Source organism: Pseudonaja textilis, chromosome 2 (genome assembly GCF_049901715.1).
Source record: "Pseudonaja textilis isolate UNSWEBS1 chromosome 2, rPseTex1.2, whole genome shotgun sequence".
In the NCBI taxonomy this organism is placed as follows: Eukaryota; Metazoa; Chordata; class Lepidosauria; order Squamata; family Elapidae; genus Pseudonaja; species Pseudonaja textilis.
Genome location: NC_141991.1, coordinates 13,813,567 through 13,836,975, shown reverse-complemented (window position 1 = coordinate 13,836,975; position 23,409 = coordinate 13,813,567). Strand labels below are relative to the sequence as shown.

Below are 23,409 nucleotides of genomic sequence, written 5' to 3'. Positions count from 1 at the left end.
AATGACACACAGAACCAATTTTTAGTGCAATTGATCTAAACTAGGTCTAATGAAATTGTCAAGGAGGGGAAAACTCACAAAAGTAAAAATCCATGTCTTCTATTACTGACCAGTGTTGGAAGAAATATCCTTCTGGGTTCAGTTCCAAGTGGGGAAAAAAACACTGGAAACATGGAAGCCGCTTGGAAAGATGGTTTATTGATGACCAGGACCACATGACTTGGAGATCCTGGGTGAAAAGGGAAGAGATGCTGAGAATTCCTGGGTTTTATGCCCTCTCTGGACTTTGAACATCCTGGGGCACAGGAAGAGTATCCTGACTGGTTGCTGTCAGAGGTAATAGCTAGCTTTGTAGGTTGTCTGTATACTAAATTTGGTTGAAACTTGGTAGGTGGGTACAATGAAGGGCAATTAAATGGCTCTACCTGAAGGAGGTAGATCTTTGTTATGTAAAATAGACTGGCCCAGGCCTTAATCACCCATTAACAAAGGTGTGGGAGGGCTGAGTTTCTACTTCTGTTTCAGGGGAAATATTCTGCCCTTTTTTTTAGTATATCCTAAAATATTTCATTTTTCTAGTAGAGGAGTGGGTTTTAACTTCCAACACCAGCCCACAAAATCTACACAACGTTGGGCGTGTCTAAATTACTGTTGGCATCTCCGGAGGTGCCATCCTTTGAGTTAAATCTGGAAGAACATTAGGAGGAAAGTTAAACAGCAAAAGACGGAGTAGTACGTAAGAAATATAATACAATCCTGGTCTTCTTGAAGAGCTGAGATATGGACCCAGGGGGAGAAAAAAAGATTTTGGGTCAAGGAGAATTCATTTAACATCTTTATTTTAATTCAAGAAGTAGTTGTTGCAAACTATTGACTGCAGACGTTATTCCAGAGCTTTTAGCATCTTCAAATCCAGTCCCAATTTTCTCTCCATCTCCCTTTAGGAAGAAGGTTCTTCCTTTCTATTTTTAATATGGTCTAGTATTAAAAAAAATCCTACAAGGAGTTATCCCATGTTTTCCTAGCATATACAGGTAGCCCTTGACTTACAACACTTCCTGTAGTGACTGTTTGAAGTTACAACACTGAAAAAGTGAGTTATGACCATTTTTCACGGTTATGACTGTTGCAGCATCCCCATGGTGAAGTGATCAAAATTCAGATAGCAATAACACTTAGAGTTATGTACCTCTTCACAGTGCTCCACTGCCCTCTCTAAGCAGTTTAAGGAGTCAGCAAATTGCCTCCAACAATCTGGATCCTCATTTTACCAACCTCGGAAGGATGGAAGGTTGAGTCAACTTTGAGCCAGTGAGACCTGAACTGCCAAACTGCTGGCAGCCGGCAGTCAGCAGAAGTAGCCTGTCCTAACTTGTATTCTAATCTCTTTGCGGCTCTCAAACCCTGGTTCACTTAACAACCGTGTTACTAATTTAACAACTGCAGTGAATCACTTAAGTGGGACAATGAAAGTCGTAAAATGGGGCAAAACTCCACTTAAATTTCTCACTTAGCAACAAAAAGTTCTGGGCTCAATTGTGATCGTAAGTTGAGGACTACCTGTACTGTAACTACTGATAGTACTTAATTTATGACTGATTGCTTAGCAACCATTCAAAGTTCAGATGGATCTCCGCAAGACGACTTATGATCCAGATTCAAAGTTCTAACAGAGGGCTCTTCAAACTTGACAGCTTTAAGACTTGTGGACTTCAACTCCCAGAATTCCTCCTCTAGTCGTTAGCTCAGGAATTCTGGGAGTTGAGGTCCACAAATCTTAAACTGGCCAAGTTTGGAGATCCTTGTTCTAACAAATCACCCCCCAATTAACATGATCCCATTTTGGGCACTTGGCAACACATTTTTCATTGTTTGCAGTGTCCCAGAGGTCACATAACTAGAATTTTTTTTTAAAATCAGAAACCAGCTTCTACTTCTGGTTTCCAGCAAAAATAACAACACCCATTACAGTCAATGGATTTGTTTTATAGCAGCAGATTTCATTTAACAACCTCAGCAGAAAAGGTTGTGGAGTCAGGTGTGGTTACCTGACATCCTGCTTAAAGACCTGATTTACAATGGTAATTCTGGGCTCAATTAAGTCAAAGACTGCCTGCAACTGTCATTCTAATATGTTCTCATCTAAACTTACCAATTCATGCAATTTCCTTTAGGCTACCTTTTCTATCTATATAGACATATGGAAATGGCTTGAAGATCTAGTTTTCAGAAAGCAGGGAAATAGCTGTTACTAGCCTAAGTGGAACTTGCCTCTCAAAACACAGGTGAGGAAGTTGGGTTTTTTAAAATTTAATTTCAATCAATCAGAATAGAGCTTGGAAGTCTTCTAGTTTGGCCTCACCAGCTCAAACAATAGATGCTATACTATTTCAGATAGGTGACTGTCCCGTCTCTTCTTAACAACTTCCAGCGATGAAGCTCCCACAACTTCTGAAGGCAAAGCTGTTCCACTGGTTAATTGTCCTCCCCGTTAGGAAGTTTCTCCTTCATTCCAGGTTGCTTCTCTCTCCTTCATTAGTTTCCATCCATTGTTTCTTGTCTTGCCCCTCTGGTGCTTTGGAAAATAAGTTGACCCCCCGCATCTTCTTTGTGGCAGCCCCTCAAATACTGGAATAATTTAATTTAATGAAGGAGTTTTCTAATATTGAGAGCTCTATTCAGTTCTACAATCCCATTATTATCTTGAGTGATCCAGCCATTTCCCTGACAGTTGGGACTGAGTACCTGTACCACTCCAGACCCTGCTGGACTCTATTACCCATCATGCTTGATGTTCACTGAGGCGAATGATAGTGAAAACACAGCAACAACTGGAGAGGCCAGGTTTCCCCATCTCAGCTCTACTGGAAGAATTTGCAAAGGCGGGAAAAGAGAAAACATCCTTGGCATGAATTCTTCCATTCGGTTTGGCATCGGGTTGAAAATTTTACTAGCCTTCTTTTGAACATGAATGAGAGATCAGACATGGGATTGTATTTTTTTTAAAAAAGCCCTTAAGTGTATAGAACAGAGGTCTTCAAAACTTGACAGCTTTTAAGACCTGTGGACTTCAACTCCCAGAATTCCTCCTCCAGTCGTTAGCTCAGAAATTCTGGGAGTTGAAGTCCACAAGTCCTAAACTTGCCAAGTTTGAAGATCCTTGGTATAGAAGAAGCCCCTCAGGGAGATTGCTAATTTAGCTCCTTGACATGCTACTTTTCAGTGAGCATGGAGATTTAGAATTATTTTATGGAAAAACCTCCGTGTGACCTCTCCTGCTAGGATCAGTTTTACAATCTATTATTCGTAAAGGCTAAGGCCACTGTTCCCTTGCCAGAGGGCATTTGGGCCTAGTGAGAATTGATGTTCTACTACTAAATTGCCCAATACAAAGCATTTCCCTGGGCTGAGTAATACATCCTGCACTGAACCTTCACAAGATTTATTCCTGAGTGGTTTCAGCAGGCAGGATTGTGACGTTTCCAGGCGGTAACCTCGTGCGAGCCATAAAGGAAGCCCCCACAGCCTGTGTGTTAATCACAGTTTTCTCCTGCATTGATTCGCTTGGGTTTAAGAAAATAAGGTCCTGAACTGAGGATTCTTCAACAGTCTGAGAGTACAGGCTCAGTCCGTTGTGAGTCCTGCTATGTCGAACAAGGTGTGACCTGCGGTTGAAACTTTTCCCACAGTCCGTGCAACAGTATGGCTTTTCTCCCGTGTGAATTCTTTTGTGCCGAGTGAAGTGAGACTGCCAGTTGAAACTCTTTCCACATTCGAGACATTTAAACAGTTTCTCCTCCTTCTGGAAAAGCGAAGGGTCGCTGTAGTTTTTCTCGCGGTCCAGGCAGGCAATAGGTCGGCCTCCTGAAAGGACGACCTGCCGTGTGTTCATGATGCTTTTAAACAACGGGCTACAAGTGTAGCTGGTCTCTCTATCCAAACATGGAAACAGGGCTTCTTCTGCTTGGGCGCCTTCTTGTGGATTGACTCCAGTGATGAGGAGTGAACAATGGCCGTAGCTTGTCTTGCTGCTGGGCCATTCATAGAGCTGGTCATCTACGTGTGTAGGCCTGCTGGGATTCAGCCCTGCGATAAAAATCGAACTATGGCTGTAGTCTTTTTCATTTTCTGAGCCCGGATAGGCCTGGCCCTCTGCGTAGGTCTGCTGGTGGGAACTCAGCCCTGCAATAAAGAGTGAGCTGCTGTCATAGACTGTCCTGCTATGGAGCCCTCCAGCTGGCAGGTCAGCTACGTGGGTTGCCTCGTGGGTGCTGAGGTGTGATTTGCGATTGAAGCACTTCCCGCAGGACGAGCATTTGTACGGCTTCTCTCCGGTGTGGATCCTTTCGTGCCGCAGGAGTTCGGAGGTCTGGCTGAAACTTTTCCCGCAGTCTGAACAGGAGTAGGGCTTCTCTCCGGTGTGGACCTTTTCGTGCCGCATCAGTTTCGACGACTGGTTGAAACTTTTCCCACAGCTCAGGCAGGGGTAGGATTTCACCCCTCGGTGTGTGGTCTCGTGCCGAAGCAGGTTGGATCGGATGCTGAAGATCCTCCCGCACTCCCCACACCCATACAGTTCCTTCTCCGCGTGGGTCCTCTGGTGCCTGTTCAGTTTGGATTTCTCGATGAAGCTCTTCTCACACTTGGTGCATTTATACGGCCTTTCCCCTGTGTGGGTTCGCTTGTGCGTCACCAGATGCGACTTCCAGTTGAAGCTTTCTCCACAGACGGGGCAGATGAATGGCGTCTCTCCGGTATGCAGCCGCTTATGCGCCAGAAGAGATGAACTTTGGGTGAAGCATTTCCCGCAGTCCACGCAGGAGTAGGGTTTCTCCCCCGTGTGGATGTTCTCATGCCGAATGAGCGTCGAGGCATGGCTGAAGGTTTTCCCACAGTCCGAGCATTTGTACGGCCTTTCTCCCGTATGGGTGATCCCGTGTCGGATGAGGTCGGACCTAAAGCTGAAGCTCTTTCCGCAGTCGAGACAATGGTAGGGCTTTTCTCCCGAATGAGTCCTCTGGTGCCGGTTACGATTCGACCTTTCGGTGAAGCTTTTCCCACAGTGGACACACCTATAGGGCTTCTCGCCCGTGTGGATCCGCTTATGGGCCAGGAGGTTGGAAGCCTGAGCGAACGTCTTCCCACATTCGTTACAGGTTCTTGGGATCTTGGATCTGTGCCTGGTCTTTCCAGATGCACCTTGACCCGGAGGCTGGGGGACCTGGGTATAAGCCACAGAACTCTCTCTCCTCTTTGCTAAATGGTACTGCCGCTGCCTCTCTGCGTTGAGATGCTTCACGGCTGGTTCTCCTCCTTCAAAAAACAAGGGAACCACGTCACCCACCATGTCTGGAGATGTTCCAATTTGTTGATTTTGCTGATAGTTTTGCCCTAGAACACCTTCCTTCCTCTCATGGATCTGCCCGTCCCCTGCTAGATAAAAACAAACAAACGAACAAACAATTGGTACATGAAGATAATCTCAGCAGGCTGGAAAATACAATACTTCAAGAGGAATTAATTTTTGCTAATCTGTTTCTACCAATGTTGTATTTCAGGATGTGTCCTTGGTCCCCAGGGCATTTACCGTGTGGGTCACCTTTTTTAGAACAGTCACACTGATTTTCCAAGATTGGATATCCTAGGTTTTTTTTTCACTGAAGGGCCCTTGGTGCTCTCTGAGTTTACCGTAGTTGTTTTTCTTGCAGATGTTTCATTACTCAAACTACATAACATCAGCATTTTTTCATTCTATCTTTTATAGGTATTGCCACTAGTAACGTTCATCCTGTTTTTTTAACTCCACGGAAATTTGGCTTGTTGGTTCCATAATAGATTGGTCAAAAGCTTAAATTAGGAGCAGATGATGTGCAATCCTGTAGTTCCATGTTTCTCAAATTCCATTGTGTTAACATAGGTCGACTTCAACTCCCAGAGTTCTCCGTCCAGCATAAGCTAGCTAATTCTGGGAACTGAAGTCCACACAACTTAAAGTGGCCAAAGTTTAAAATAAAATATTCCTAGTTAGTACCACCTACCATTCTCCTGCATGCCACTTTCATAGAGACTCCTTTGATCTACATCCGACAATAGTCCTTGAGCATCTGGGAAATACATAGCAACTTCTTTGAAATTCACTGGCATCTGAAAGACAAAAGTCAGCATCCATTCAATCTTTGCACCATGTTGAGTTCCACTTGCCTTTAAGATTCAGGCCATGGTTACAGAAACATGAATTCTCAGAAAGCTGTAGTTGCTTCATAAATCTTGCTCTGATCACTGGTCTGGCATTAAACTGTATTTTGGACTTTGAAGATCAATAGAGTTTCTTGGAGTGGGGCAGCTGTAAATCAATGCTTCCTAAACTTTGCCTTCATTCCCCAAAAACTCTTTATCAGTCTTATCAAACTAGAGGACCAATTTAAGATCCTTCCTTCAGCACCGTCAAAACTTTCAGTGGTCATTGAACGCATGGTCATAACTCAAGGACTACCTGTGTAATGAAAACAGTATCACTGAATGATCTATATATCATTTCAATAGGTTTGGAAAAAGCACCTTTGGGATTACCACAGGCAATTCATTGATTTTCATCCTAACTGAAATACTCTGGGAAATTTTAGAATAAAGTTTACTACACTTTAAATCAATTTGAATATCCCTATTGGGATGGGGTCGCTGTCATCCAGAGAAAAACCACTTTTACTTTGAGTAATTTACCCACATTTGGGAAGCACTGCTATAAATCATCGTCAGAGAGCCAGTTTGGTCTATGAGTCAGGCACCAGGTTAGAAGCCAGGAGACTGTGAGTTCTAATCCTGCCTTAGGCCTGAAGGCAGGCTGGGTTTGGGCCAACCACTAGGAGACAATGAATTCTAGTTCCGTGTTTGACACCTTTGGTTATTGATCAAAATAATAAAGGTGAAATATGAATAAATAAAAAAATCATCCTCATCATCCCTCATAGAAGTATTCCACTGCACACTTTTTCTTTTTAAGTATTTTAGTGAAATGTAATCAACTGAAGTAACAATACAGCAATCATAATATAATAAAATGTATCTACAGTACAAAGTTTTTAAAATAAACGTAAAAGGAAAAACCCATGTAATTTTAATAGAAAATGAGCACAATCTTTTAATCTATTAAATATAGCTCAGACTGCTCAATTTCCCCGCTCCATCCCTCCAATTTTTTGCTTTTTTCAAAGCCTCAAGATGCTCCTTTCTGTAAGTGGATGATGTCCTTTTGGCTGCATAAAGATCTACATTTAGAGACTGAGTGAGCAATGCAACAGTCCTGGTACTTAGGATAGTGCTATAGATAGCAATCTATCAAAATAAACAAAAATAAGAGAAGGAAACCTCCTATCTCAGCAAGAATGAAATTGTTCTCACCAAGGATTCCTGAGACCGTAATTAAGCACGTGCTTAGTTAAAACAAACCTTGTTTTATTTCAACGCTGGGAATTATTTTCATTCCCAGCCCGTAATGAGTCCCAAACAGTCCCTTCGAGATAAGCAACACACCTTTCTGCCCTTTGAATTGCTGCCAACAACTAAAGTGCAAATGAATTATACAAAAAAACCAACCGAAGTACAAAGTCCACACAGAGCTTCAAGGATTAATCCAAACAGAAGGAACGACTTTGCTTCCTGCAAAGGTTTCATCACCTTTGCCTGTCCTTTATCCCTTATGGGACAATCACCTCCCAGCCTTAATCCCAAGCCGCCCCTTTTGTTTCAGTTGCTCTTGCCTTCTCGCAGCTCTGCTCACATGTGCACTAGGAACAGGCTCCCCTGGGTCCTCTGTCTCGCTGCTGCCAGACTCCGGAGGCTCTGGAGGTAGCACCCCACTCCCAGATGGCCCTGGCCCCATCTCTGCATTGGGCGCAGGTCCCTCGTCCAAGTCTTCTCCAGACTCCTAGACTGGTCCCCGTTCTTCCCCACTGTCCGATTCCACTGCCGTCTGCACAGGCTGCTGGCGAACCATAACAGGAATCTCTTAAACTATTCCATCTTCATTCCTTTAAAGTCTATGTGCAATTGGGTTCAGTTCCCAAAAATAGCTATGGAATACGGATAATCCTCGACTTACAACAGTTCAATTAGTGCCCCACAGGTGTCTTTTTTTTCCAAGAGGCAACTGGACTTTCTTGTTTTTATTTGAAGACGTTTCGCTTCTCATCCAAGCGGCTTCTTCCTGTATTCAGTAGCATTGCTCAGAGGTTTACAGAAAAAAAAAACCTGAAATATTGAGGTAGGTGCCTGACTATTTGCCTAAAAATTTAGCTTGGAAACACACTTTTGACTGACAAAAACCACACTCTCTTTTGAATTCTACTGTATTGTGCAGTATTGGTGCAGTGTTGGTGGGTTTTCAGTTCAATGTGTGAGGATGTGTGTGTTTATTTTCATGGTCATGATGTGCACTGAAGATGGTGTTTGATTTTGTTGTACGAGGTGCAATGACAATAAAGTAAACCAAACTGTAATCTACCAAAAGTTGCACTCATATTTATGACCATTGTAACACCCCGGTGGGTCATGTGATCACAATTCAAGCAATTGGCATCAAGCTTGTATTTATGACTGACTGCAATGGGCTGCAGCCCAGAGGTTACAAATTTGCAACTTTTTAGTTATTTTCATCCAAAGCTGGATTCACTTAACGATGAAATAATTTGCTTAACTGCAGTGATCCAATTTATGACCATGGTAAAAAATAGTCATAAAGCTGGGGATACTCAGCTTACGACCATCTTAAGTTATGATGGAAATGCTGGTTCAGATTTGTCCATGGAGATTCTCAGTCATCCAGGTCATGGTTGTCCCAAAGGTGCTTTATTTTTTTTCAAGAGGTTACTGGGCTTTCAAAGAAAAACCAGAAAGTCCAGTTGCTTCTTGAAGAAAAAAAAAAAAGAACACCACTTTTGGACTTTGCAAACCACCCAGATTTGTGGTTGTAAGTTGAACGCTACCTGTATTTTTTTTGCATGAGAAAATTTGGCTCAAAGGGAAGTTTCTCTAAATAAAGAGCATCCCACAGCAAACCATGCAACTACCCTAATTAATTCAACATTGCAGATTAATCTACCCAACTGGCCAACATCTGGATGATTTTTAATGCCGCTTGTTGCAGACATGCAAACATCCTGGGATTTCACAAGAGGTTGCCAAATTCCAGAACAAAGCTGATCCTGTTCTTGCTATCAAATTACCGTAATAAAATATCTATGGAGATTCTCCAGATTATGGCTGTCCCAAAGGTGCTTTTTTTCAAGAAGCAGCTGGACTTTCTGATTTTTCTTTGAAGACCTTTCGCTTCTCATCCGAGAAGCTTCTTCAGCTCTTCAGCCCTAACATCCAGTCTGAGCTGAAGAAGCTTCTCGGATGAGAAGCGAAACGTCTCCAAAGAAAAACCTTAAAGTCCAGTTGCCTGGGGTGGGGGGGAGTTGGGACATACTGTAATAAAAGCGAATTTGAGCTTCTGAACCCAAATCCTCAAGAGGGCAATGAATTGCAAGAGAAGGAATTGCAAGAGAAGGAGGGGAGGGCTGATGATGGGATATGAAGTCCTCTCCTCGTTAAGCGCCGAGACCCACCTCCCCAGAGACTACACTGCCCATTCTCCAAGGAGGAAAAGGAGGAGAAAGCGCACCTCCAGGTGTGCAGATCCGGGGTGGGGGAGGGAAGAAGGAACTTGGTTTCTTCTGGCCCAAATCCACGTGTGTGGGAAACAGGATCGAACCCCGGGACACAACAAAACAATAAACAAACTCGAGAACCGAACCCCGATTCTCCATCGTCCGCCTAGGAAACGCGAAGTAGTTTTTTGTTTGTTTGTTTGTTTGTTTGCAGAACGGCAACGGGGCGGCTCGTTGCGTTGCAATTTTAAAAACTGGAAGGGGGGAGGGGGGAGAAAACTGACTCTGGGCAAGAAGAAGCGGAGGAAAACCCCCCACCCACCCGCTTCGTTTCGTGGCATTCCGACCCTTTTGCAAGGGAGGTTTGGTTTTTTTGGGGTGGGGGGGTTGGAAAAGGGGAAAAGTCCGTACCGTACCTCGCTCGCGGGGATTCCCACTTCGCAGCGCTCCGCCAGGCGGGAGACGGGCCGGGCTGGGCGAATAAGCAGACCTGGGGAAGAAGAAGAAAGGGAAGAGGAGGGGAGGGAAGAAAGGGAGGGTGCTCTTATTATGATAGGGCGGCCCGGCGCCACCTCTTCGAGCCCCGCCCCCCTGAGCATGCTCGCGCGCCTCCACCGAAGCTCGCGTGCCCTTCCTTTGCCCAAAGTTGGCCCTTTGTTGTTGTTTTGATCACGTGCCTCTTTTCTCCTCCTCCCGGGTTCCTCCTCCCCCACCGTACGGGGAGTGGGGGGGCGGGCGGGGAAGGGGGGAAATGAATGGGAAATATATATTATACAACCTTTGATCGCGCGTTCCTTTTTAGAGCATTTTTACTATGGATATCTGTTTCTGCTTCGTTGCTTTTACTAAGTGTGGTTTCTTTTAACAGGTTATCCAATGCATGAATATCTATCTATCTATCTATCTATCTATCTATCTATCTATCTACCTACCTACCTACCTACCTATCTTTCTTGCATAGGCCTTCCTTTTCTTTCCTTTTCTTTCGTTTTTCTTTCTATTATCTATCTCTATCATCTACCTTATCTATCTATCAATCAATCAATCACGTATAGGCCTTCCTTTTCTTTCCTTTTCTTTCCTTTTTCTTTCTATTATCTATCTCTATCTCTATCATCTACTCTATCTATCTATCATTTATCTATATCCATCCATCTATCTAATCTATGGAAGCCCCCCAAGAATTAAATATTTTGGGGATTATTAAAAAGGCAGGACATTATATTTTCCTAAAGGAAAATTGGAGAAACATGCTCTTCAAGACAGAAAGCAGACTCAGTCTTTCTTAATAGCCCCCAAGCCAGAAGACATTTTGTGCCCATTAAGAAAGATTGGGCCAGCCTATTCAGAAACAAAAGACCGTCACCTCCAGTGATGGGATTAAAAAATTTACATTCTCCTCCACCCAAATTCTAAGAACAGGACATGGAATGGAATAGAATGGAATAGAATAGAAATAGAATAGGAATAGAAGAGAATTCTTTATTGGCCGAGTGTGATTGGACACACAAGGAATTTGTCTTTGGTGCATAAAAGCTATGGTATAAATGATAATCCCACCTCCAGTGATGGGATTAAAAAATTTACATTCTCCTCCACCCAAATTCTAAGAACAGGACATAGAATGGAATAGAATAGAAATAGAAGAGGAATAGAAGGGAATTCTTTATTGGCCAAGTGTGATTGGACACACAAGGAATTTGTCTTTGGTGCATAAAACCTATGGTATAAGTGATAAATCATTATCATAGTCATAAAATACATTCATCATAAATCATAGGGTACAACACTTCATGATAGTCATAGCATATTAAGTAAGCAATCAACATAAACCATACTAGGAAACGAAATAAAACAACATAAATAGTAAAGATACAAGCAACAAAGTTATAGTTATAAGTAGAAAGGGAGATAGGCAATAGGAAAGATGGGAAGAATAATAGCAATACATCCTTATTCCTAGTGTCGTGGGAATTAGTTGTTTAGCAGAGTGATGGCACGGGCGGGGGGGACTGTCCCTGTATCTAGTTGGTCTGGTATGCCGTGTCCTGTAGCATCGTGTTGAGGGTAGAAGTGGAAACAATTTATGTCCAGGATGTCTGTAGATATTTTCGCAGCCCCCTTTTTTTGACTCCGGCAGTATACAGGTCCTCAATGGAAGACAGATTGGTCGCAATCATTATTATTATTATTGAATACAAGTTGTATTTTTTTAATTATTCTTTTTTTTAATATGATAAACCACCCAGAGTTATCTCCAGCTGAGATGGATGGCAAACAAATTTAATAAATACATTTTCACCAAATTGAGATCCCGGGGGGAATGGAGGAGAGATACTCTTTACCTATTCGTGCGGTGCTGGAAGCTGCGGTGATACCCAGTTATACAACCTCACTTCCTCCCTCCTTCCCATCCTGGTCTTCCCTTTAATGCCTCCAACTTGTCCAGTTATCCTCGGCTCCCTTTAATGCCTCCTCAATGTCCAGTTATCCTCGGCTGGAGATCAAACTCTTCCAAAAACATTCTACGAAGGGAAGAAATGCAGTCCGAACTCAAAGTAAAGATAATTAGAAATAAAAAAACCAACACAAACCACGCTGAAGTAAGTAACACGACAGGCCAGGATGATAAATTGCAGACTTTCAAAGGATAACACAGCACCCACAATTGGGAGGATGCCAAAACCCAGGTAAGCCTCTACGAAGATAATGCACGCTTTGCTTCCAGCAAGAAGCTGTGTAAAACTCACCACTTATATCCTGTTCTCCCAGCTGTGACTAGTGAAAGGGATCAGGGCCCTTTCCTCTCCCATAAGCCACGTTGCTCCCTTCTCTGTTCCTCCCTATATGCCCTGGGTGGATGAAGAGGGGATGGTCCTGGGTCTTCCTTTGAATGCCCAGCCAGACTGTGCCTTCTCCCATGTCTTCCACAGCCACCGGATCCACACTCCCACTCCCTGTCAGCTGCTCAATCTCCTCCCCAGAATCAGACTCCAACAAGGGCATGACACCTTGAGTCTGTCAGAATCAAACTCCTGGCAGTGAGCAGTGAGTTAGCCTGCAACCTCTGTAACCACTGAGGTTACTGTTATTGCCGCACCCCTGAGGCCACATGAGGTGTGTGATCATGGAGGGTGCAAGGGTATGTGTAAGAGGTGTGGCACAGATCAGGGAGGATGCGTAAGAGGTATGGGTTGGGAAGAAGCTATGTAAGAGGTGCAAACCAGGGAGAGAGAGTGTGGGGGTACACAAGGGTATATAAGAGGCACAGAGTGTACATGAGAACGCAGGTCAGGAAGGGAGCGTGGTTGTGCACCAGTGGCAGGCGCAGGAAAGCCAGCAGGAAAGGTCAGAAGTTGCTGAGATAAGTTTCCCCCATCTGCCTACCCATCTCCAGGCCCCGACCTTTCCTGCTGGCTTTCCCATTGACTTTCTGGGGAAACCATTGGGGAAGGTTGCAAAAGCTGATCGTGTGATCGCAGGGCACCGCAGCCGATCATAAGGGTGAACTGCTTACCAAGCACCCAGATTGTGATCCTGTTGACTGTGGGGGTGCTTGGACATCCAGAACTCCCCAAGGACCAGACGTAACCCCTATTCCTTCAGCAGCATCATAATTTCAAACAGTCATTGAATGAATGGTCATAGATCTAGGACTACCTGTACGTAACAAGATGTCAGGAAAAAAAATGTCATAAGGTTGACAATAAGGAAATCCAAGGAGACACTCTTTTGACTTTGGAAAATGTCTGATCACTGCAAAATTGTCTTGTTTCTCTAAGCAGAGTTTCCTGCTGAGATAATAAGGAAGTACAGGAAGATCGGTGGGTGCTATATCTCCAGGCTTCTGAAGGAAATGGGGCCTTCCCATCTGCTCATTCAAGTAAGAATTTTTATTTCACAAGATGACTAGATATTGAACTAATGTGTCATTATGTCATCAGAAGGAAGGTGAAGAAACATCAGCTTCCAGGATTGCAGTAGCAAATCTTATGTAGAGAAGCAATTCAATGGTTTTTACCGGATTTCCAGTACTTGGTGTCAGCGTTCCAGAGATTATCCGTTCCAGCCAGTAACTCCAAGACAACCATAATCTCAAAGTAATTTTATTAGAATAGAACTTGGTACCTCTGTGGAATTCTGAAACTAAATTTCCCCCCAGACTTCCCACAAGGACCCAACCTACAAACCATCGTCTCCTTTTTCCCACATCATACATCGCGTGAACCAATTCCCTTTCAGCCCCAATTCTTGTATCACCATTCACAATGACCTTGAATTACTACAGAATCTATTTTGTCTACTGAGAGCTATTCAAACAACATCAGCCCCCTCCAATCCTCCGCAGCTGTGTGGCAGCTTTTAATAATGATTCCAAAGCTGACACTTGGGAGTAAAAATTGCTTTTATTACTGCCCATCTTATTGTCACTGTGAACTGAGGTCAAGATTAAAGGAACGCTTTCTAGCAATGGCTGCTTGTAACAGCTGTTAGAACCAGCAAGTTTTAACATGTTATTATAAAGTTATTATTCTATCTATTTTACATCCAAGATATTCACAAATGGTATTGTTTTCGTGTTTTCTATTTGCTTTGTCGCAAGTTTCCCATGTGCCTGATTTAGCTATATTCTTAGTTTTTGTGCCCCAAGTACATTATTTGTGTTTTGTCAAACATGAAGACTACATGCAAGTAGTATTAAACATTTCACCCTCAAAGAAGAAGTATAAGACTGAACAGCCTAATTTTTGACTTCTGCAATTAGTTAACAAACATAATAATTCTATGATTGCTACCGCAGGATTACATTGTGGATTTTTAACTGCGTGAGTCACTGTGTATATATAAATTGGTTTAATTAAATAAATACACAGGCATACTTCATACTTGAGGAGGACGCCTGAAGTTTTCTACTCAGTGATGTGGACTTGGAAAACAGAAACACCAAACTGTAGAGCATAAAAGAATATACAGGTAGTCCTCAATTTACAATCATTCATTTAACTGTTGAAAGTTATAACATCAGCAAAAAAAGTGATTACCATATTTTTCGGACTTTAAGATGCTCCAGACCTAGCTCCATATCTAGCTTTTGGGGAGAAAAACATGAAAAAAAAAACCAATCTGCCTCTGCTTCCCAGCAATTTGCCTCCTTGCAGCAAACAGCCTGTTTCAGCTTCAGCACAGCCTGATTAGCACAAGCAGCTGATTGTCGGTTGGATCAGTCTCTCAATGATCAGCTGTTTCAGGTTGCAGGGATCGCCTATTGCCGACTCTGCACGCCCTGTTTATGGCCTTCACACGCCCCATTTTTTACTTGTACCAGGCAGTGGGGATCAGAACGGGCCAAAAATGGGGCGAGAGGAGGCAGCAATAGGTGATGGCAATCCCTGCAGCCTGAAACAGCTGACCATCAACCAAGATATTTTATCAAGAGCCTGGAAAGGACAGCTCCTATGTACAGTGCACCTGATCTCAACACCTCTTGGAAATACCATGTTTAGTTCTGGTCCTCACAATACAGCAGCTGGAAAGCCTGGTCACAGTTGTGGTTGTAAGTTGAGGAGTAGCTATAACCACAATTTTCTCTTCTTCGCACTTTAGAGAGTAGAATGTCAGTGTTCCAAGTAACAGATACCATTGAAATTGAAAGCAGAACTCTGAGGCAGGTAGATTCCCCAAAGAACATGTTTATTGGATACATCATATCAGCACAGCCAGTGAAAACCAACTCTGACAGTTCCTCTGACAGTTTTCACCTAACCCTGGGGTCTAGGCTGTCCTTTATTCCCTGTTTTTCCCTCCTCACTGCTTTGTGTGGCACAGTTGAGGTTGAAAAAGCATGAAACGAGGATTTTCAAACGCTGCGCACCCGAGCGCAGCGCTTGTCAGCAGCACATCTGATGATTTTTTGCAAACGCTGCACGCACAATTGTCTGCAGTTCGAAGAACCGAAAGATCGCTTCACTGGCTGGCCCCACCCCTCCCCATCCACTCACTGCTTCCCTGGAATGCGAGCCATTCAACTTGCCTGGTTGGGTAACTTGCTATTTTCCTTTTTTTTCCCCCAACCATCAGCTGTTCTGCTCTGCCAGGAGATTTAGATTAGCTAGAAAGCAGGAAATCCTTGGATTTCTTGCTTTCTAGCTAATCTAAAAGCAAAGTCGAACCTTCCTTAGGACTGAAGCTTTTCAGTGCAGACTCGGGTAGTCGACTGCAGATAGATAGATCTCCAAGTTAATCTGTGATTCTGTGAGCAACTCAATCTGCCTGCCTGCTTTGCCTGCTTTAGGGTAAAAGTTGCTCTTTTTTAAAATAAAAAATCCAATATTTACATACATGGTGTGAGTTCATTTTGTGTTTGCTTGCTAGCAAATTTTATGAGTTTGCTTGCAAGCAAATTTTATGTGACAGACTCAGATAGCCGATTGAAGATAGATAGATCTCTAAGTTAATCTGTGATTCTGTGAGCAATTCAATCTGCCTGCCTGCTTTGCCCGGTTTTGGGGAAAAGTTGCTCTTTTTTAATTAAAAAAAATCAATATTTACATTAATATTTATAATATTTACATACAAGCCATTCCCACCCAGTCACATGACCACCAATTCATGCCCAGTCAGCAAGTCATGCCCAACCAGTCACATGACCACCAAGCCACATCCACAAATTAGGCCACACCCACAGAACCGGTTGTTAAGAAATTTGAATCCCACCCCTGTTTGGTTCCCACAGGAAAACTTTTTGTTTTGACTGTTAGCCAGGCTATCTACTTCCCCTCTCCCTTCCCCTTCTCAAGCTTCATGGCAACTCTAAGGCAGCACAAGATGGCTTCCACCAGGTTCGCTTCAGAGTTGACATAGAAAGCATGTGATATACCCTATCCTGAATTTCTTTGCAGCGACTTCCTTTGCTTATTTTCACATTGTGATTTTCTGTTTATCCCACAGAAGGGGAGCTGGCACAGAGCTACACAGGAAGCAAGGAGAATAAATGTGCCAATTGTGGGAAAAGCTTCACACAGAGGTCCAGCCTTGTCAGACATGAGAAGAACCATATGGGAGAGAAGCCATATCAGTGTTTGGAGTGTGGAAGGAGATTCAGTCAGAGATCAATCTTGACTCGGCACGAGAGGACCCATATAGGAGAGAAACCATACAAATGCTCTCAGTGTGGGAAAAACTTTTGCCACAAATCAGCACTCCTCAAGCACGAGAAGATGGAGGCTGGGGAGAGGCCTTATGAATGTTTACACGAGAGAATCCACACTGGTGAGAAACTGTACTTGTGCTCAGTTTGTGGGAAAAGTTTTGTCCAGCGGTGGCATCTCCTTATCCACGAGATGATCCATAAGCAGGAAGCATCTCATGAATGTTCAACATGCAGGAAGAAATTCAACCACAGGTTAAGCCTTTTCATCCACGAAAGAAGCCACACGGGGGAGAAAAATTCATCAGTGCTCCGATTGCAGGAAAAACTTCACGCAGAAATCCAGCCTTGTTCGGCACGAGAAAACTCACACGGGAGAGAAGCCGTATAAATGCATGGAATGTGGGAGAAGTTTCAACCAGAGGTCCATCTTGACTAGGCATGAGAGGACTCACACAGGAGAGAAGTCATACACGTGCTCTGAATGTGGGAGAGTTTCCGTCACAAATCGGTGCTCCTCAGGCACGAAAAGATGGAAGCGGGAGAAAGGCCTTACTGGTGTGAACACTGCAGAAAAGGTTTCATTCAGCAGTCAAACTTCCTGATACATGAGAGGATCCATACGTGCGAGAAACCCTATCACTGCCCAGACTGTGGGAAGCAGTTCCTTCAAAGGTCACACCTTCTCATCCATGAGACGACGCATAAGGAAGAGAAACCCTATGAGTGTTCGAAGAGTGGGAAGAGATTCCATCACAGCTTAAGCCTTGGGATCCACCAAAGAACCCACACAAGAAAGAAAACACTTCATGGGAAAAACTTGGTTGATAAAATGAGTTTTAGCAGACACAAAAGCGTACAGCAACAGGGTAAGTTGTTTTCGTGCTCCAGCGGTGGGAAACACTTCAGTTCTAGGTTAGCTCTCCTCAGACACAAAACATCTCAAGTGGGAAGGAAGCCATATTGGGTCTCTCCCTGTGGAAAAAGCATCGTTCCAAAATTAAAGCTTCTTGCAGCCTTCAAGGGGACCCAAAATGGACCAAATTTGCACACCTGCTCCCACTGTGGAAGAGGGTACAGGCTGAAATGCAAGATCATCATACATGAGAGAGAGTCCATCTCAGAAAAAAAACCACATAAACTAGCTTGTGGAAGAAGTTTCAGCCAGAGGTCCAATATTATTGCACATGTGGGTGAAAAGCCACACAAGTGTGCTGACTATGGGAAATTCTTCAACAACTGGTGGAACCTCTTAAAAAACCAAAAGTCCCACACAGGAGAAAAAGCCTTACAACTGTGCGAAGTGTGGGAAGAACTTCAGGAATAAATCAACTCTCGTACACCAGAGGACTCACACCGGTGAAAAGCTATACCAGTGCATCAGCTGTGTTAAAGGCTTCACCAGCAAATCCAGCTTGACCAAACACGAGAGGATCCACATGGGGGAGAAACCCCATATCTATTCAGAATGTGGGAAAAGCTTCATCCAGAAATCAAACCTTCTCCAGCACGAAAAAACCCACGAAGGAAAACCGGATTGTGGGGAAAGTTCCAGGTTGCACATGAACCGGACGAGAAAGTCAGGGATCCATACAAAAGAGACACCAAGCCGATGCATCCCCTGTAGGGAAAGGTTTCTCGTGGTCCATAAGAAAACCCACAGAGGGGAGAAACTGTACTCGTGTTTGGGTTGCGGGAAAAGCTTTTCGTACAAATCTAGCCTGACGAAACACAAGAGAGTTCACGCAGGATAATAAAAAAGACATTTAAATATGAGATTCAACCAGTTTGCTTGCACACAAGAGCATCCACAAAGGGCTTGATATCTGGAGTTGTGAGTGGTCCATCAATGGAAGTTTTCAAAAGTAGACTGGACCAGTGGTGGGATTCAAATTTTTTTTACTACCGGTTCTGTGGGCATGGCTTGGTGGGTGTGGCCATGTGACTGGGTGGGTGTGGCATTTCTTTTTGCAGCCACTCCCCCCACCTGTTTTGGGGGCCTTCTGGGCCTCAGAGGAGCCTCTGTGTCATGCCCCTGGTGGAGACTGACTCTGAGGAAGAGGAGGAACAGCCAACAGGGAGTGTGAGTGTGGCTCCAGAGGTGGAGGAGGCTGAGGAAGGGCAGAGGCCAGCTGAGTAATCGGAAGAGGATCCAGGCCCATCCCCTATCCATCCTAGGGCACGCAGGGAAAAGATCAGGGAAAAGCGAGGTCTACTCAGGAGGAGATTACCATGATCCTTCTCGTGGCTTGCAGCTGGGAGCTATGTATATAAGTTTGTAACTGCATAGTCAGAATTTGCTGGAGTCAAAGTTTAGTGTTTACTTTGAAAGAGGTTTATCTTTGCTGGCGTTCTTCCCATGGACTCTCCTCGGTTATCTTCCTGGAATGTATGATTAATTATCTTGGCTTGCGTCGGAACTCTCATCAATGCAGATTGTTTTGGTTTTCTTTTTGCCTCATTATTTACTATTGTGACTTTAAACTGTGCCTAATAAAACACTGAAGTTAAGTTGAAGGCATTACCGGGCTTTAATGTATGTTTTGGGTTTTGAGAGACTATGGGTCATCACACTCTGGGGGGCATTTTTGCTCCCCTAAAGTTCCTCTGAGGCTCAGGAATAAAAAACAGAGCATGGGAGCGGCGTGCAGCACCCCTCCACGCTCCATTTTGGGAGCTTCCTGGCCTCAGTAGAGCCAGGGGGGCGTTTTTTGCTCTCCTAAGTCTCCTCTGAGGCTCAGGAAGGCAAAAAATGGAGGTATGGGGCTGAGCCATTTTTTGCCTTCCTGTGCCTCAGCAAGGGGAATCCTGGCACAGCTGATCATATGTACAGCTGATTGTCAGGAGGGAAAGAAAGAAAGAAATACCTTAAGCGAACGTCAGGAGGGAGGGGTGAGCGCGCATCGGGCGGGAGGGCAACCGGGTTGGGGGTGTGGCCAGCCAGAACTTACTACCGGTTCGGCGACCCATGCCAAATCCTTGCTACCGGATCACCCGATCCAGTGCGAACCGGCTGAATACCACTACTGTTCTGGACAACCATTTGACCAGAATGGTACATAACAGGAGTGGCAAACTAGATTTCTTCCAGGACCACATCAGCATTGTAGTTGTCATCCATGGGCTGGTGGGGGTGGGGTGGGGAGATGGGGCAGACGGGATGGATGCCTCCTGCAGCATCCAGCCAGCCAAAGCGAGACATAGGAGCCATGGGCAGCTGCCCCCCATGCCCCATTTTGGCCAGCAGAGTGCTGTTAGGAGGCTGACCAGGCCGAAAATGGGGCGGTGTGTGTGTGTGTGTGCGCGTTCCCCCCGCACCCCATTTTTGCTAGCAGAAGCACCATGAGCCAGTCCTTTGGTATATCCAGGCCAGCCCCATGGGCCAGATCTAATCAACCCGTGGGCCAAATTCGGCCTGCAATCCTTGAGTTTGACACCCTTGATATATAAGGTATCCTACCTTGAGCGGGGTTGGTCTCGATGACCTGAGAGGTCCCTTCCAGCCCTATGATTCTATGATCAATGCTCACATTGTGGGAAAAAAATTAGCGACTGAATAAACCTTACCAGACACTAGAAATGACATGCTGAGCTCTAAGACAGGTTTATTTTTTGATGATGCAAGAAAAAAAATGGGAGTTTGATTTTCACTAGATATCATAGGAAATGCCTAGTTGGTAATACTGCCATCTGCATCTTCCGTTGTGTGGAGAAACCATTCCTGGACTAGGTCAGGGTTTATCAACCTTGGTGAGTTTAAGATGTGTGGACTTCAACTCCCAGAATTCTCCAGCCAGCATGGCTGCTGGGGAATTCTGGGAGTTGAAGTCCAGTATCTTAAAGTCACCTAGGTTGAGAAGCACTGGTGTAAACATTCTCGTCTGAAGAGTCTTCTTAGTTCATGGAAATATGAAGAAACACCATATCCCTCGTGAAGAGAATTTAACGCAGCCAGGGAAAAGAAATCCCTAATATATAGGCCATCCTTGACTTACAACCGTTCATTTAGTGTCTGAAGTCACAAGAGCACTGAAAAAAGTGATCTATGACCGCTTTTCCCACTTAGGACCACTAGAATCACATGATCAAAATTCAGATGCTTGGCAACTGGTTCAATATTTTACAATGGCTGCCATGTCCTGGGGTCATGTGATCAACTTTTGCAACCTTCCGGCAAGCAACGACAATGAGGAAGCCAGTTTCACTTAACAACCATGTTACTAACTTAACAACTGCAGTGATTCACTTAACAACTATGGAATGAAATGGGGCAAAATTCACTTATCAACTTTCTTGCTTAGCAACAGACATTGGGATCGTAATTCGAGGACTTCCTGTACGTATTTTCTACTTCCAGGGCATTCATATATGGAGGAAAAAAATATTCTCCAACAGCATGAAGTACTGTACTGATGCTTTGTGTAATTTCTGGATCCATCACAGAGCTTATGCTTAATTCTGAATTTGGGACACAATCTTAACATCTGCATTGGGTTACCTTTATTTTGGCTATTCCTTTTATTTAATTAATTTCTCAGAAAAAAAACATCAGGGCTGCTAGAAGTTCAGTTATCCACATGGGTTGTTAGAAAAAATTTGCACATGATAATATTTGTTTTGGGGGACTCCAGACATTGAGACAGCTGATGGAGAAACAAAGGGAACAAAGAGAATTTTGGGAAATGGAGGGATTCCTGTCATTTGTAATAGGGTTCCAACTATTAAATTAACGAAATAAAATTATTAGCCACTTTCAGACACTGGTTACTGGACAATGCCACATTCAGTATTTTGGTTCCAGAGCAGTGGAGAACCTGTAAAAAACAGTCTGATTGAATTCATCCTCCAAATCCTTTTGTTGAAGAGGATCCAATCTATATTGAGAAAAGGGTAGGAATCGGCAAAGCCTTCTTTGAGATACTCCTTTTCTTGATGTAGATCAGCTTTGCCTTGAAGAAGACACACAATCTCAACTTGACATTTAATCTAACCTTAGCAACTTTAATATATGTGGACTTCAACTCCCAGAATTCCCCCAGCCAGCATGTTGGCTGGGAGAATTCTGGGAGTTGAAGTCTTAAAGCCACCGAGGGTGAGAAACATTGCTTTAATCCCATATTTAGGGACCAGTCAGTGCTACCATTTTAGGAATGAAGTAGAAGTGGAGTATATCATTCTATTCATTCCATACTTTCAGCTCTCATGTTCGATGGGTTGCTAGAATCTTTGTTGTTACAACGATTTTATTCTAAAATTAGTAGGTTGTTTTTCTTATTTTTTTGTCACTGTATGCTGCACCAAGGCTCTTATTATTAGGAGTCATATTGTTGATGAATAAACAACATATTTAGCATCATTAAAAAAACATATTTCTTGCGAATGCTGAAGGATAGTTTCCCCTCAGATATATTTTGGGTATATTAGTCCAAAATTTCTGTGTGGCAAACTATATTTTTTTAAAGGAATGGTTGCAATTTGGGAGAGGGAGCAGTGGCACTTTTGGAAATACTAAGTATTACTTATCAGATTCCAGGGTAGTTCTTTTAATTCCAGATTTGGAACTGGAACCCAAGCCATTTTAAGGTGTGTCGTGTTTAGCTTTCCAGAATTCACCAGCCTTAGAATTCTACAATTCCAAGCCTACTAAGAAATTGTGTTGGTGCCTATTTCATCTGGCACAGTTCTAAATATAAGAATTCCAAATTTGAGAGTGTGTTGTAAGCACTGCCCAAAATGTTTATGTCTATTTCAATGAGTCTTACTGGTTCACATGTCTATCATAAACATGATTATGTGCCATTGAGTTGCTGATTTTTAAGGACCACAAAGATGGATTTTTTCCCGATGGCGATATTGCCCTAACTTCAGGTCTTCCAATGGTGGCCCCATTGGGACAGGATCTGAGTTCATCCATCTTGCTGCTGTTCCTCTTTTTCTTCTCTTTCCTTCCTCCTTTCCCAGCATCAGAGCCTTTTCCAGGCTGCTGGATCTTTGCATCATGTGATCTCCTTGATAAAATAAAAAAAACCCAATAGTTGATAAGCTTCGTATATCCTGGTTTGTCTGTTTGTATATGTATGTACAGTAGGTATGCATGCATACACAAACCAGGATTCAAAAGGTCTATCTGCAGCAAGATTTTTTTAAAATTTTCTCTTTGATTAGAAAACTTCTAGCACAATTGTTCCCCAAACTCTTTGGATCTCAAAAAAGAACCACTGGAAGATGATCAGTGAATTAAAAAGAACAAAGGCTGCTGTGTGCAGAAATCAACAAAACCAATGTAGACTCGCTCATTTAAGATGAAGGCAATTTTCATTTCAGACAGCAAAGTTGCAAGCCACCATTTGTGACAGGTTCAGTGTATAAATGCATAATGTTTAAGATCCATAGTGAATATTCACTGAATTCTGTAAACTAAAACTTCCAACAGTAAAGTTGTTATATGCAAATTGAGCTCACCCAATATTCCCTCAGTATTTTCAACATTTCTATATTGGTGAACTTCAACTCTCAGAATCCTCCTCAATAATGAGCACGTTTACTGAGGAACTCTTGGAAATGAATTCTGCAGACTTGGAAATTTGCCAAGATTGGGACACACACGACCTACAT

The 23,409-nt window shown here is 43.5% G+C and overlaps 2 protein-coding genes across 3 annotated transcripts; one reads left to right on the top strand and one right to left on the bottom strand.

The window, feature by feature from the left end:
• Positions 1–822: 822 nt before the first annotated feature.
• LOC148126746 (uncharacterized) lies at positions 823–10,202 on the bottom strand. Of its 2 annotated transcripts, none has more exons than XM_087928502.1 (3): positions 10,064–10,202; positions 6,039–6,144; positions 823–5,433 (listed from the first exon to the last, which is right to left on the bottom strand). In XM_087928502.1, the coding sequence occupies exons 2-3, from the start codon at positions 6,142–6,144 to the stop codon at positions 3,443–3,445; spliced, it is 2,097 nt and encodes a 698-aa protein (XP_087784628.1). In that variant the 5' UTR covers positions 10,064–10,202; the 3' UTR covers positions 823–3,442. The 2 variants fall into 2 exon arrangements, with proteins under 2 accessions (XP_087784628.1, XP_087784627.1); XM_087928501.1 differs by having other exon boundaries at positions 823–5,430.
• A 2,723-nt stretch (positions 10,203–12,925) lies between these two features.
• On the top strand, positions 12,926–18,548 carry LOC148126745 (uncharacterized). The gene is given in 6 exon segments (XM_087923132.1): positions 12,926–12,937; positions 13,455–13,530; positions 16,596–17,089; positions 17,091–17,286; positions 17,289–18,076; positions 18,078–18,548. Coding segments are annotated over 6 exon segments (2,037 nt in total).
• The last annotated feature ends 4,861 nt before the right edge of the window (positions 18,549–23,409 follow it).